Source organism: Pangasianodon hypophthalmus, chromosome 1 (genome assembly GCF_027358585.1).
Source record: "Pangasianodon hypophthalmus isolate fPanHyp1 chromosome 1, fPanHyp1.pri, whole genome shotgun sequence".
In the NCBI taxonomy this organism is placed as follows: domain Eukaryota; kingdom Metazoa; phylum Chordata; class Actinopteri; order Siluriformes; family Pangasiidae; genus Pangasianodon; species Pangasianodon hypophthalmus.
Genome location: NC_069710.1, coordinates 27,514,683 through 27,528,203, shown reverse-complemented (window position 1 = coordinate 27,528,203; position 13,521 = coordinate 27,514,683). Strand labels below are relative to the sequence as shown.

The window sequence follows — 13,521 nt, the reverse complement described above, 5'->3', positions numbered from 1 at the left end:
TTTAAAGACAACAGAGCAGAAAGAAATCAACTAATCAAAGGGAACTAAAAGAAATGGCCCTTTGCTTCCTCTCAAATACAGACATTGTGTTATTTTCCAAAATTAAACCAAGAAAGTTCTTATCTCCAAGAGAGGAACTATGGGAGAGCAGGGGCTGGTGGTTTCCACTTTCTCCACAGTGAGCCAATCATCACCCCATTTCCACAACCCCCAAAATATGATGCAATTTTATAGGAGGTAAAGGAGACTACACTGTATGTAGTTATATATATAGTTATATAGTGGTTTTATAGTGGTATATATATATATATATATATATATATATATATATATATATATACACACACACACACACACACACACACACATGACGTCTCAATCCTGGGACACGCAACATTGGACTTTATGTACGTTTCCGAGCTGTCAGCGGAGGAGAGGGGATAGAAATAGTCTTTCTTTGTAAAGTTTAACACAAAAAGTGAACAAATGATCTATTCTTGATCAAACTTTGCAATAATAATACAACAGCTTAATAATGCAGTGTAATTGTACGCATACACGTAGTACAGTATAACAAACAATATAATATCATATATCAATCTTCCAGCATCAGTGTACCACCTCGTTTGCTTCTCCTCAATGCAGCTATCCCGCTCTACCATTGTCCTGATTTTCCTGCTGTTTTGTCTTATTGGTTTGTTTGGAGAGATTCTGCATATAATTGCAATATTTCTCCTGTCAAAAAAAAAAAAAAACAAACAAAAAAAACTCCTTCCGGGATTTTCTCAGACACTGACCAAATGAATATTTGTATTATTTTTTTAAGATATACAGTAACTTGATAACATGTTACTTTGTCCAATGCAATCAGCTTTTTTTTTTTTTTTTACTATGTAAGAAGCAAAACACAACAGGGCATGCTGTTATAGAAAAAAAACATCACTATGCCATTGTTGATTAATCACCCCTAAGTGTTTTATTCATCTTATACCATAGCAATTTGCCAAGAACTACAATTTTAATATTGATTAAAGAACTACAGACATTTTATTTGTTTTCAGTTACATGTAATGTTATGGAATGTCCATAAAACAAGTCGTTCCCTCACCATCATCTCTAGTGAAGTTAGTAAGAAAAAAAAAATACAGCTTATCATGTTACTAAGAAACCAGAAAGCGCAAAGCCCTGAAGACGTTTCCAACGTCTAGGAATGAGTGTGAATGAGTGTGAGAGAGGAATGCACGAATACATGCCAGTCAATTGCTAGGCACCAAACACACATGTTCACACACTCATTCACACCTAGTGACAACCTAAAGACACCAATACACTTCTACCGGCAAGTTTTTGGGAGGAAACCAGGAACCCTGAAATTGTGACGTGACTACGCTACTTGCTCGACCTCCATCCCTCCCCATCTTCATAACAAATTCATTTTAATACTTCATAAAGTTCCTAGAATTCTGATACCATAATATATTAGTCTGAAACTCTGTGTTACATTTGTCCTGTTGCTTTACCCACCATTGTCCTGTAGCATTATCTATTACGTGCTGTTTTTTTTGCATAAGGTGCTACTGGGTCTGTTCATTTTAACTGTGCAAGTAAAGCAAAAGAAATTACATAAGGACAAAAATATACACTTTCCCAAAATGGAACATCTGGTATCTGATACCTGCTTTTTTCTTTGTCTAACAACATATGTGAATTCATACACTGTTGCACACACATAGTACAGTCACACTCTCATTCACACACACGAACACACACACACCTGGCACACATGGCTGGTGAGCACAGATTCCTGTCTGAATATGATGTAATGTTCTCCTCAGTCATTCCACACTGCAAGCTGGAGGCAGTGCTGCATCGCCCAAGGCTTAAAACTAGGCCAGCCCCATTACAATACATTACACAGTGCAAAGAGAGAGACGAAGCGCTACATATACGCAGCCATTCACTCGTTCTCCATTTCTTCCCTTTCTCTTTCGTCCTCTCAGAGACTCTCTGCTCTAATGTCTAGCTCTATTTGCCCCCACCCTTCCAAATCAGCTGAAATGGAACGCTGCACAAACAAATATTGGCTCTGGACCTGCAAACCCGAGGGACAATGAGGTGGAGGAGGCTGTTGCGCGCGCGTGTGTGTGTGTGTGTGTGTGTGTGTGTGTGGAAATGGGTAGAAGGTGGGAGGGAGGACCAATGAGACAAAGAATCTGAATGGGAGTGTGAGACAGAGACTGAAACATTGCGCAAGAATTTCAAATGCTACTATGTACACAGAGGGTATATTTAAGAGTGCGAACAGTGCAGGAACACTGATATGTACTGGTTGGGGTGTGTATGTGTGTGTGTGTGTGTGTGTGTGTGTGTGTGTGTGTGTGTGTGTGTGTGTCAGAGGGAATGGGACAGGGGGAGCAGGAGGGAGGGAGTAGGCCAGGGAGCAGCTGTGTGAAGACTCGTCTCCCAGCAGTGATTGCTTCCACTGGGAACACTGGGAGCATGTCCAGGGCAGACTGGAGGTGGGAAGGGGGAAAAAATGGGAGGAGACGCTACAAGAGGTCAAGACTGAAGACGGCTGTTGCTTTTTCCCTTTATTGTTTAATTCCTTTACCTTCCACAACTTCAACCTTTCTTTATTTTTATATTTCTTCCCTTCTTCTCTCTCCATCATAAACATATTTACTACACATTTACTATACATTACATATTATACACAATATAATCTATATTATACAGGGGATAGACAGCTAGATGGATGGACAGACAGACAGACAGAAAGACAGACAGACAGAAAGGATGGATGGACGGACAGACAGATGGACGGACAGATGGACAGATAGATGGACAGATAGACAGACACCTAGGCATACAGAGATAGATAGATAGATAGATAGATAGGCAGACAAACAGACAGATAGATAGATAGATAGATAGATAGATGAAAAGACAGATCGAAGGTAAGGCCATCTCATTAGGAGAAAAAAAAAAAAACGCCAGCTCGCCAAAATCTCAGCATCCCAACAGAAGTGCTGTAATGAGGCCAGAGACATCTGTGTGTATGTGTGTGTGTGTGTGGACATGCATGTCTGTGTGAGCTCTAACAGGAGCTGCTCGCAATTGGCACATGATTTATTCAGTGTGGAAAAGGAGGGAGGGCTGGGGGAGGGACAGGAGGTGGTATTAAGGATTAAGATTAAGATTGAAAGTGCCACCTGAACCAGAACGGGAGCTCAGCTGGTACCTCACTCTCCCACCAGCGACTCCCTGCTCCCCCACCGTCCCAGGGGCCCGCGGCGCGTGACTTGAAGGGTCGTTAATTGTCTCCAAACATGGCTTTAATCACATTGCAAGGCCCCCTTGTCCTTCAGGGTGTGACTAGGCCCCGCCCCATCCCATCATTAACACTGGGTCCCATATGCTGCATACGGCTGTAGCGAGGTCCCACAGGGCTGCATTCTGGGCCCACTGTAGAATCAATGCATGCTGGGATTACACGCGGCGCTCCAATGAATAACTAAGTGGACCAGCAGTCAGTGAGGAGTCTCCCTCTTTCCTCCACCGCCTCCCCTCCCTGCTTTCATTAATTTCCCTCCTTTCATTAGTCTCCCTCCTCCCCTAAAGCAAACGCACCGCCTTTGGCACACTTATGCCACGCTCCACATATGGCGCTCACACTTGGAGACAAATAAATAACCTTTCAACCTCTCTGGATGTCCCTCGTCCCTCTGTTTAATGCTCTCTGCCTCTCATTGATATTCTCTCTCGCTTTCCACTGTACCCCCACTGGCATCCCAGTCGCTGCCTCCTATCCACGGAGCTCCTGCCACACATTTAATTCGGTCTTGCTGGCAGCTTTTTATTGTCTCGCTGGTCTGAAGTGAAGGGTGTATGTGTATGTGTGTGCGTGTGTGAGTGTGTGGGAAGGGGGTTGCGAATGAGGAGTTGCCTTGGCAACGGAGCCACACTGTTCTGCCGCAGTGCAAAAAAGGGAGGGAGAGAGGGATGGAGTGAGAGAAAGGGAAAGCGACACAGAGAAAGTGTGCGAGAGCGAGAGAGAGGGAGAGACTGAGTTACAGAGTTGGGAGTGAAAATGAGAATGGGAGAGGGAAGAGTGTGCATCAATGTGTGTGTGAGTGTGTGTGTGAGTGTGTGTGTGTGAGAGAGAGAGAGTGTGTGAGTGAGAGTAGTGGAGCGACTCTGTCAGAACTCCTGCAGTGAAAAGGCACAGAGCTGGGACACTGACAAAGTCAAAAGAAGAATTCGAGGGTGTGTGTGTGTGTGTGTGTGTGTGTGTGTGTGTTGTGCGTGTGTGTGACGACAGTCGATACAGGACGGGTCAGGATGATAGCAGCAGCGAGAATACACACTAAAGCTAGTAAAACATCTCCAGGCATTATTTCTCACTGCTGAACTGAAGCTCAGCACCGTAGCACATCTGCATATCTGTTCAGGTTCTTCAGGTGGAAAAGAAACACAGACCACAGACACATAAACCCTTAAAGCCTACAGTGTTTCATACACACCACACCAGAACCAGCAGTAATGACAATATGATCACAATGTGAAATGAAAATTGCAATTAGCACCATTCTAAATATATGCAGCACTACATACAAGTACTATACAGATAGAGGATGTCTTCCTTGTCATCTCAGGGAGGGTTTTTTTTTTCCACTTTCACACCTTTTGTCTTGCTGATTAGAGATCTAGAGCTTGACCTTGACTTCTGCAAAGCTGCTTTGTGTCAATGTCTATTGTGAGAAGAGCTATTAAAAATAAAACCAAATTAAATTGAATGCTCTCTTTGACACTTGGTTGATATATCAAGCTCAAATCAATTTGAACAAATTGTACGATTTTAAAATTAGGGATTAAATTTAGGTAACATACTGTATATGAAATAAACTGTTTGACTGGATCTCAGACTTTAGCAGATGACTTCAGGGTATTTGTAAATAGAAGTTTACAAAGGTTACAGGTTATTTTAAATATAAGTTATTTGAAAGAACTTTTTCTGGGTATTAAACAAAAGAGCAAGTTCTAAAAATTATAAAATACTTTACAGACTTTTTTCCGGTCACAAACCACAAATAAAAAAAAGTGACCAAAATCTGAGACATGCACCAACAACCCTACGTGAATTGGCACAGAATTTGGCACCACCTTCATATTTAACATTCTCCCAGTAGCCCTTTAAAGTAATTCAATATTTTATCCTGTTGAAATCCAAAGTCGCTGCCATTTAGTGACCTCTCAAACCCGAAGCGCTCATCTTATTACACTCATTAAATATAATCACCTGTTTTACCTCAGACAACTGTGCCCATCGGCAAAGATTCTAACTACCATCACATCCTGGCTGGTGTGGTGAATTAGCAGCGGTGTACGCTTGCACATCTGGATCATAAACCTGCCTAATTCTTGAAAATGTATTTGCCGTGAGTGGCCAATTATCTGAATTTTACTGATTCACTACCAGTAGTGCAGTAGAGGCCTGTTACAGGTGTTTAATAGAAACATTATATGAGACAGAGGAAGACGCTGGTCTTACACACACCCTTACACACATATACACTCAGTGGGCTTGGTTGTGTAGTAAAGTGTGGTGCTGGACACGAGGTCTGTTGACAGCTGTGTCCTGACAGAAGGCCATTGTTTATTCAGTCGTGTATATGCAGAAGCACTTCAGCGTGTGTACACAGGGCTAAAGCGCTGATTGAATACATACACAGGCTACAGCACCAGAGACTGGCACGACACTGATCTGTATTCATGACAGACAGAGGAGGGACCAAAACACACACACACATACACACACTTAGACTTCTAGTGGGGTTGTTGAGGCAGGACTAAATATGAGTTTATGCAGACGTACACAGGGCTGGAAATGTGATGACGCAAATCAGGACTCAATTTTCACAGCAGTGATTCTGACACCTACAATTCTAAGCTTAAAGGAAAAATCTGCTCTGAACAACATGCACATTAATCTTTATAATTAACACATGATCTTCACTGACATCCAAATTCTGGGTTGAATTCATTTACAATTCTATTTTTCAGTTTGATTAAAAGTTTCCTACATTACCCACAATGCTGTTTGACTGCACGCTGATAGTGGTGCCAGTGGGATTTATCCCTTGCTTCTTTGCTACCTAAAGAGAGCGATGCAGCATCGCTTTAGTGCTTCAGTCTGTCCAGCTCTCTCATCTCATCATCTGTGTAGTCTAGTCAAACAGCTCAGCTTCCAAAGCTTCAACTTTCATGATAATATGCCTTTGACGCTATCACACTCGCCATCTTGTATCGCACTAACTAGCCAAGCTGATTCTCAGCACAACTTCATCATAGAGCTGCATTGCATTCTGGGACTTTGTGTCCAACATTTGCTGTCTCCACTACTTCTTCATTAGATTTCTCATTAATGTGACATTGAACATCACAGTTGCTTTTTTTCTCCTATTAAACACTGTTGTAACTGAGCTAGCAATACTTTGCACACAGCTGCTAACTTCTCACATGAATAATGAAAAAACAGCACCTACCAACAAATTAGCACATCATAAATATTTTAATATAAAAATATTTCATGTGTTTCAGGGTTGAGTTTTCCTTTAAGTAATCAGTGACCTGTTCTAGAGCACAAGAAGAAATTAGAGCTAAAAATAGGAGAAAAAAGTGACAGAGGCCTCTTGAGGCTTTCAGATAGAAAAGCTATCAATTATTGACAGCAGAATGCCTAGCAGCATTAAAAATACAATCCATAGAGGACACCGTAGAGCACTGGCATCCTAATTCATCCACATGACTTTCCTAATGCCGTGCTATCAGCTCCACATCTCTGTAATGGTGGCTTGGGGATGCACTATTGATGATTAGCTGCTGCGCATTCAGCGGCCTGGGTCTGCTGTCCAGCTGCCGCCTGTGGAGACTAATGTGATGGTTAACATGGACTGACTCAGTGAGGAGTGAGGAGCACAGAGCAGTGTGTTAAGTGGCAGGGAGGAGAGAACACTGAGGAGGGAGGGAAGGGATGCTCATACTGAACTCGTCCCCAGAGAGCGGAGTCTTGTCTGGGCAGCTAAGCGTGTCCACCCACGCCCTCCCTGTGAGAACGGATGCCTCCGAGAGCTCTAATTCTGAATAATTCCATCTGCAGCAGGAGGGTATTAGCATGCAGAGCTTCACAACACCGCCATCTACTGGCAGAGGCAGGAAGGCTTCATGCACTGACCTTGAGGTCTGAATTTTGGCTCTTTTTTTCAAAGCACTATTTAAGAGTGAATGAACTTTGTTGTGGCCAAAAAAAAAAAAAAAAAAAACATTCCTTAGAGTGAGGAAACATTTTTGGTTTCCCAAAAACCTTTTTGATTGATGATGATTTCCTAGAGATATTCTGATTGATGATCTTTAATAGTTATGTGGAAGGATCTACAGAATGCTCTGCCTATAGAGCAAAGGTTCTCTGCTTTTCTGCAGCCATGGTCCAGAACAAGAGTTTCCAAGCACTTCCTTATGACCACAGCACAGATTTCATTTTAAGAACAAAAGCCATTAGAGCATTTCATTCCTGAACATTTTATTCTACTCACTCAGATGTAGATCTGAAAAAATATGTATCATATTACCAGCACCTCATGGTTGTATTAAAATAGCAATTAGATTATATTTAACATTATTATATACTTGCTTTTTAGGTACTGAGTTTTAGATTAACCCCTTTCTTTTTAAGCAACTAGTCAAAAACCAAAACCAATACGTTCCGTGGCCGGAAACGCCTTATTGATGAGAGAGGTCAGAAGGGAATGGCCAGACTGAGAGGGTAGGCTGACAGAATAGTGTATAGTAACTCAAATAACCCCTCTTTACAACTGTGGCAATAAACAGAAAATCGTCTCAGCATGAACTACACATCAAACCTCAAGGTGGATGGGCTACAACAGAAAAAAACAATCCCATTGGGTTCCACTCCTGTCAGAAAAGAACAGGAATCTGAGGCTACTGTGGGCAAAGGCTCACTGAACCTGGAGAGCTGAAGATTAGGCAATGCTTTTCCCAAGTTTCATCTGTCCAATTTCAGGGAGTCAGTTTCACTGTAGCCTCACTGTTCTTGGCGAACAGAAGTGGAACTCGATGTGAACATATCAGAACTGCTGCTCGCTGGATGTTTTTTGTTTTATCCACCATTCACTTATATTAGTATGACCCTGTATGCGTTATGTACTAAAATCAATACTGCTTAGAGAGGTAGAGGATCTAGTAATTCACTGTCGCAAATGGAGCACTTGTGGTTTTGCAGTCCTTATTTGTGCAAGCTTATAAAATCCACAAGGTCACAGAATGTCCTATTTCTCTATTTGGGGTTTAAAAAGCTCCCTCTAGTCACCATTAATGCTCCTTACGGCTAAGCTGATGCACTTGATGCAGATTCAGCAGCAGTCTCTGACCTAAAACTAATAACAGCTCACTAGCTAAAAGCAACTCATAGCCACTTGTAGATGCAAATCAGACCTGATAAATGCGCTCTATACTTAATGCATCACTGGAGTTTTTAGTAAGATGCATACAGCTATAAATCACTCGCCCATTTCATTTAAGTCAATTATTTAGTCGTTGTTTGTTTAGTAATTGGGAATTTAATATTCAGCACATAATACTGAACATTTGTTTAAGACAAAGTTGTTCCTACAAGTGTTCTTTTGGGTCATTTTAAAATTCACTCAGAGCTTTGCGACATTGTTTCTCCCCTTTTTCTTCAAAATAATACTATTTTTTGTGCAGCCCTAGTCATGAAGTGCTCATTTTTACACTGTTATGTCCTCGAGGATTCACACACTGCAGGTCAGCAAAACAAAGACGCAACCAAAGGGCAGATTTGTAAGGACAGCAGGGTTTAGATTTAACAATGTGTGTGTGTGTGTGTGTGTGTGTGTGTATGTATGTCTTTTTTGGGTGTGAATAAGCACCTGAGTGCAGCAGCTCCTGCTCCATCACACCACATCCCAGCACCTCCAGCCAGTCGCCCTGAAAACGCACCTCCATTTCAAAGGAGGGATGCGTGAACGGGAAGTAGCACTCCACCCAGCGGATCTCCAGCTCTGCAGGACAGCAGAAAAAAAAAGCAGAAACACAGATGGAGACAGAGATAAAGATGGCTCTAGGTAGAGAAACAGAAAGTCAAAGTGTGAATGCTGAGAGACTGCTACCTTCCCCAAAAAGGTGCCTGATGAGCTGCGTGAGGGTGTGTTTCAGGTTGAACTCCACCAGCTTCACGGCCTCCAGAGTGTGAGTCTCCTGCTTCTGCGGTGTTCGTCGACCACTGTGTTCAAAGAGCGACAGATCCTCGCCGTTCTCCACTCGTGCAAACAACTGTCCAACATCAAAGATAAGTCTTGAAACTTGATGCATGATGTATCGTTTGTTAATAATCATTACATTCACAGTGCTGCGAATTCTCTAATCTGATTGGTCACAAAGTGTTGATTAATTTTGTATAACAGTAGCTATAATTGTAGTTGCCGCTGCAAGGGAAATCACAGGTCTATATGAATGCGCTTATGGTTTAAATTGACCTGATGCTTTTATTCAAAGTGCCTTACAAATGAGACAGGATACAATTAAGCAAGGGATGGTTAAGGGTCTTGCTCAAGGGCCCAACACTGGTAGCTTGGTGATGCTGGGATTTGAACTCATGACCATCCAATTAGTAATCCAATATCCTTAACTACTGACCTACCAATGCACACTGTTCTAATGCATTATTGTTATTGTTTCTATAGTAACAGCTAATCCACAGGGATGCATAATGTGTTATTTAACAATGAAAAAAATGTTTTATCCTTGATATGCTGAAGTTTCTTAAAGGAGGCATTTATTTCACATTTATGGAAGGAGTCTCCAGTGTTACTGCTTTGTAACAGTCAAAGTTAATGCTGTTCCTTTAAGTTTTGTATCACAAAAGTCTTTTTAGTGATAACAGAAACTTGTTTCCCAGACATTACACAAGATTAACTATAACTATAAAGGGATCATTAGTATGTGTCGTTCTATAATAAATGTAAAATTGTTCATTTTGGTAAAATCTTGTGGTACAAGAGAAATAACACACTTCGGGATGTGCTTGTATTGGAAAATAATCAACTTCCAGGTGGTCACATTGCACCACCCTGACCTTTCCACTAGCCAATCATGGGTGTCTGTGAGCTCGTGTATGTGGAAAAGGGTAGATAGTGATTTCCTCTGAGTGTGATATGTGTGAGAGTGATATGACGCTGCATGTGCGGCAGCTCAAAGAGATGCGGTGGCTCAGAGGAAGCACGTGTTAGCCTTCACCAGCTGGCTGGTGGGTGGGAATTGGCAGGTGACCAAACTGGACAGAAAATGGAGGAAACAAATCGATATCACGGGTCCACCAGTTTGTTCTAATATATGGCAAAACACAAATAAGATAATAATAATAATATGCTATTTGTATTCAGACCCTACTTATGAGTCCCAATTATATTCTACCACCTCATTTCAAATGCTGATTTCAAGAATTAAAGTTAGTTTTTGCCACTGTGCACAGTTACAAAGATGTAGTGAAACTGGGAACCTAATCAAGAGGTGTAAATCTTTGAGCAGAAACTTTCTAATAAACCAATATTTTTACAAAAGCTGTGTTTATGATTTCACATTTCAGTAATAAAGTAATGTACTTATTTTTAAGGAATAAAACATAACATGTCCTATTATAGTAAAATAATCAATGACCCTGTCCCTTTTTTTTTTTTTTTTAAACTAAAGAATATGTTGTACATGTTTTTATCTATTTACAGGTTATGGTTATGTTGTACAATGTCTGAAAAAAAGTCAGCTTATAATGTTAACAAGAAAATATATCCAAAACTCATCCATTCTGAGAACTTTCCTGTGCTGGAAAACATAAAGTCACAGCTTTACCTCTGACGGTTAAAAGCGCTGATACTGGAGACTCCTTCCAAACACGTTAAATAAACATTTCACAGAATACTTCACCATATCAATGATTACAAACTTTTTTTAATCCTTTATCATGAAGCATCTGTCATTAACATGATGCAAGTTGTTACTATACAAATGATAACTGCAACTACTGTCCAGATCAGAATCAAGAATTCAACAATGCTGTAGCATAAATATTTTAATCTAACATGTTCTACATATTTAATATGATGACTGAGTGAAGACCAAATGCAGATAAATAACAAATTGTACGTTTTCCTCAATTACACCTAAGGAATCCTGGAAATCAGATGCCATGGCCTGACCTCATGGTTGGTAAAAAGTCGCACTCCTTCCATCTGATGGAAGACAGGATAGTGGCTTGCGTCGATCTCGTCCCTCCTGTAGACGTCCCCAGCTACCAGGAAGCGATCAAGCCCGGCGCGTACCAGCTCCCTCTGGTGGGCGGAGGTGTGTGCCCGCAGCATGTGTGTCTGGTTCAGGTAGTAGTTGTCACCCTTTTTTCGGCTCGGGTGGTCTTTAGGGATGAGCAGGCTGTCGAAGTTCTGCTCCACTGTCACCACTGGGCTGAGGTTATCATGGACGGAGAAGATCGGCGTGCCTGTTCGGCTTGTGTAGGAACGGTAAAAATGCTCTTTTATCCGTTCTTTAATGATCCACAGTGGATGATGCATCTGGTTGTGAAGCTCTCTGCCCACCATGGACAGGATTTTAGCAGTCACGTTGGTCATACCATCTCTCGGGTAGACGTGGCCGAGAATTTCCACCGATTCTTGGCTGATTTGCGGCTGGTGGGAGGAGATGTGTGTAGAGAGGCAGTGTTTCTGAGATACTGCAGAGGTACTGGACCTGAGGAAGGTGATTGGCCATTGGCGGGCAATGGGTTCTAGGAGTTTAAGGAGGGACAGTGATTTGTGAATACTTCTACAGTAAGGCCTCATGGCTGGGGAATGAACCTGTAAAGGAAAATAGGAGTTCAATTTCAACTTTTATATGTAACTTTTATAAATTTGTGTTTTGAGACATATGGGAAAGAACACAGCAGCATATTGCAGAGTAATATTTTAAAAATTGTAATACATGTCTGAGCAAAATATGTAAAGATGATTAGAACAAAATTTGTTTACTCACAGACTTGCTTTATTATTCAAGTTTGCTTTGGAGTAAGCACAATATGTCTGGTGTGTGTTTACGTATTGAATTAAACATATAATATTAAATAATAGATGGAATAAATATTACAGTAAATAATAAAAGGATTAAACAGCAGCACTGGGTTTATTAAACAGTAAATCGAACCAGTTCCAGTTCATTTACAAGTTATAAGTTTTATTTAAAAGCAGCATTATCTCTTACTCAGGAAAATTGAACTTTAGCAATCAACTATTAACATCAATCTTTTTAAAAAGATGTATAATAAACAAACACTCACGCAAGAAATACACTTGCGCTTGTGAATAATTTCACTGGCATTTGAACTTGAGTAAAAGCCAGGAAATGCTTCCATAGTTCTCAAACCCCATCAGTTGATAAATAAATAGGATCATGAGAGAAACTCTGTTTTTTTATTTATTCATTTATTTTACAAATTACATCTCTCTGACTATGAAGATGCATTTTGTGTGTTACTGGGAGTCAAATTCAATCAAACCACATTTAAATTAAGAGTGTATGCACTATTTTAGTCTTTTTCGCTATCTTGACATGCTGCACTGGCGTAGGAGTTCAGCAACAAAAATGGACATCCACCTCCGCTAGTTCCTAGACAACACTCAGTGACTCTGACTCAGTAGAACAACAGAAGAAAACAAACACAAAAATATGCTGAAACACTGAGTGAATATGGATTTATAAGTCTTGAATTATAAATCTAGAATGAACAATTGTGCTTAAAAGTTCAAGGCTTGGGAACACAGAAAATTCATCATGTCTGTTTGGGGTCACTTGCTTAAAAGTTTGGGAACCTGTTGCAGATATTTGGAGCAAATCTCTTGAGCATTAGGAACTGTGAAACAATTATGAATCCAAAAAATTAATGCAAGAGTTTATCTTATCTGCAAAACCCAGTGTGGCTGCAGGTTTGTATTCCAGATAACACCTGACAGTCGATTGAAGTCCATGATCAACTGATTAAAAAGGTTCCACATATTCCCATGTTTCCTGCGCAAATCCAGTCCTGGTTGGCCCCTACTAATCATTTTACCAAAGAATAACCTTTTTAGTGAAGGTGCCTTAAAAGCCGCCTCCACCTCCTACTACACCTTGGGTAGTTCCTGTATTCCCACCTTCCCAACAATTTCCTGTGACTTTCCGCTGCATGCTAAGTAAAGGCATGACGAGCATGTTTCAAGCCAAACTAGTTCCTCCAGGCTGGAACTTCAGAAGGTGCCTGACTCATCAAACGCCTGCGTTCTGATCTAAAGGTGGAGGCGGGGTAAATGAAGCTGTGAGAGGGCTAATGGATGCCCACCAGGAGAGCAATTCCATACACTCAGAACAGAGAAATGGAGAAACACTTGCTGAAATGGTTGTCTTTGC

The 13,521-nt window shown here is 41.0% G+C and overlaps 1 protein-coding gene across 3 annotated transcripts in view; it reads right to left on the bottom strand.

Moving 5' to 3' along the window:
- The window catches only part of fars2 (phenylalanyl-tRNA synthetase 2, mitochondrial), a 133,600-nt gene that overhangs the window by 87,771 nt on the left and 32,308 nt on the right, over positions 1–13,521 (bottom strand). For all 3 annotated transcript variants that reach the window (XM_053233991.1, XM_053233985.1, XM_034304280.2), the window contains 3 exons: positions 11,289–11,939; positions 9,207–9,369; positions 8,967–9,098 (listed from right to left, as the gene is read on the bottom strand). In XM_053233991.1, coding sequence (XP_053089966.1) covers positions 8,967–9,098; positions 9,207–9,369; positions 11,289–11,924 — 931 coding nt within the window. In that variant the 5' untranslated portion in view covers positions 11,925–11,939. The remainder of the gene's footprint in view (positions 1–8,966; positions 9,099–9,206; positions 9,370–11,288; positions 11,940–13,521) is intronic.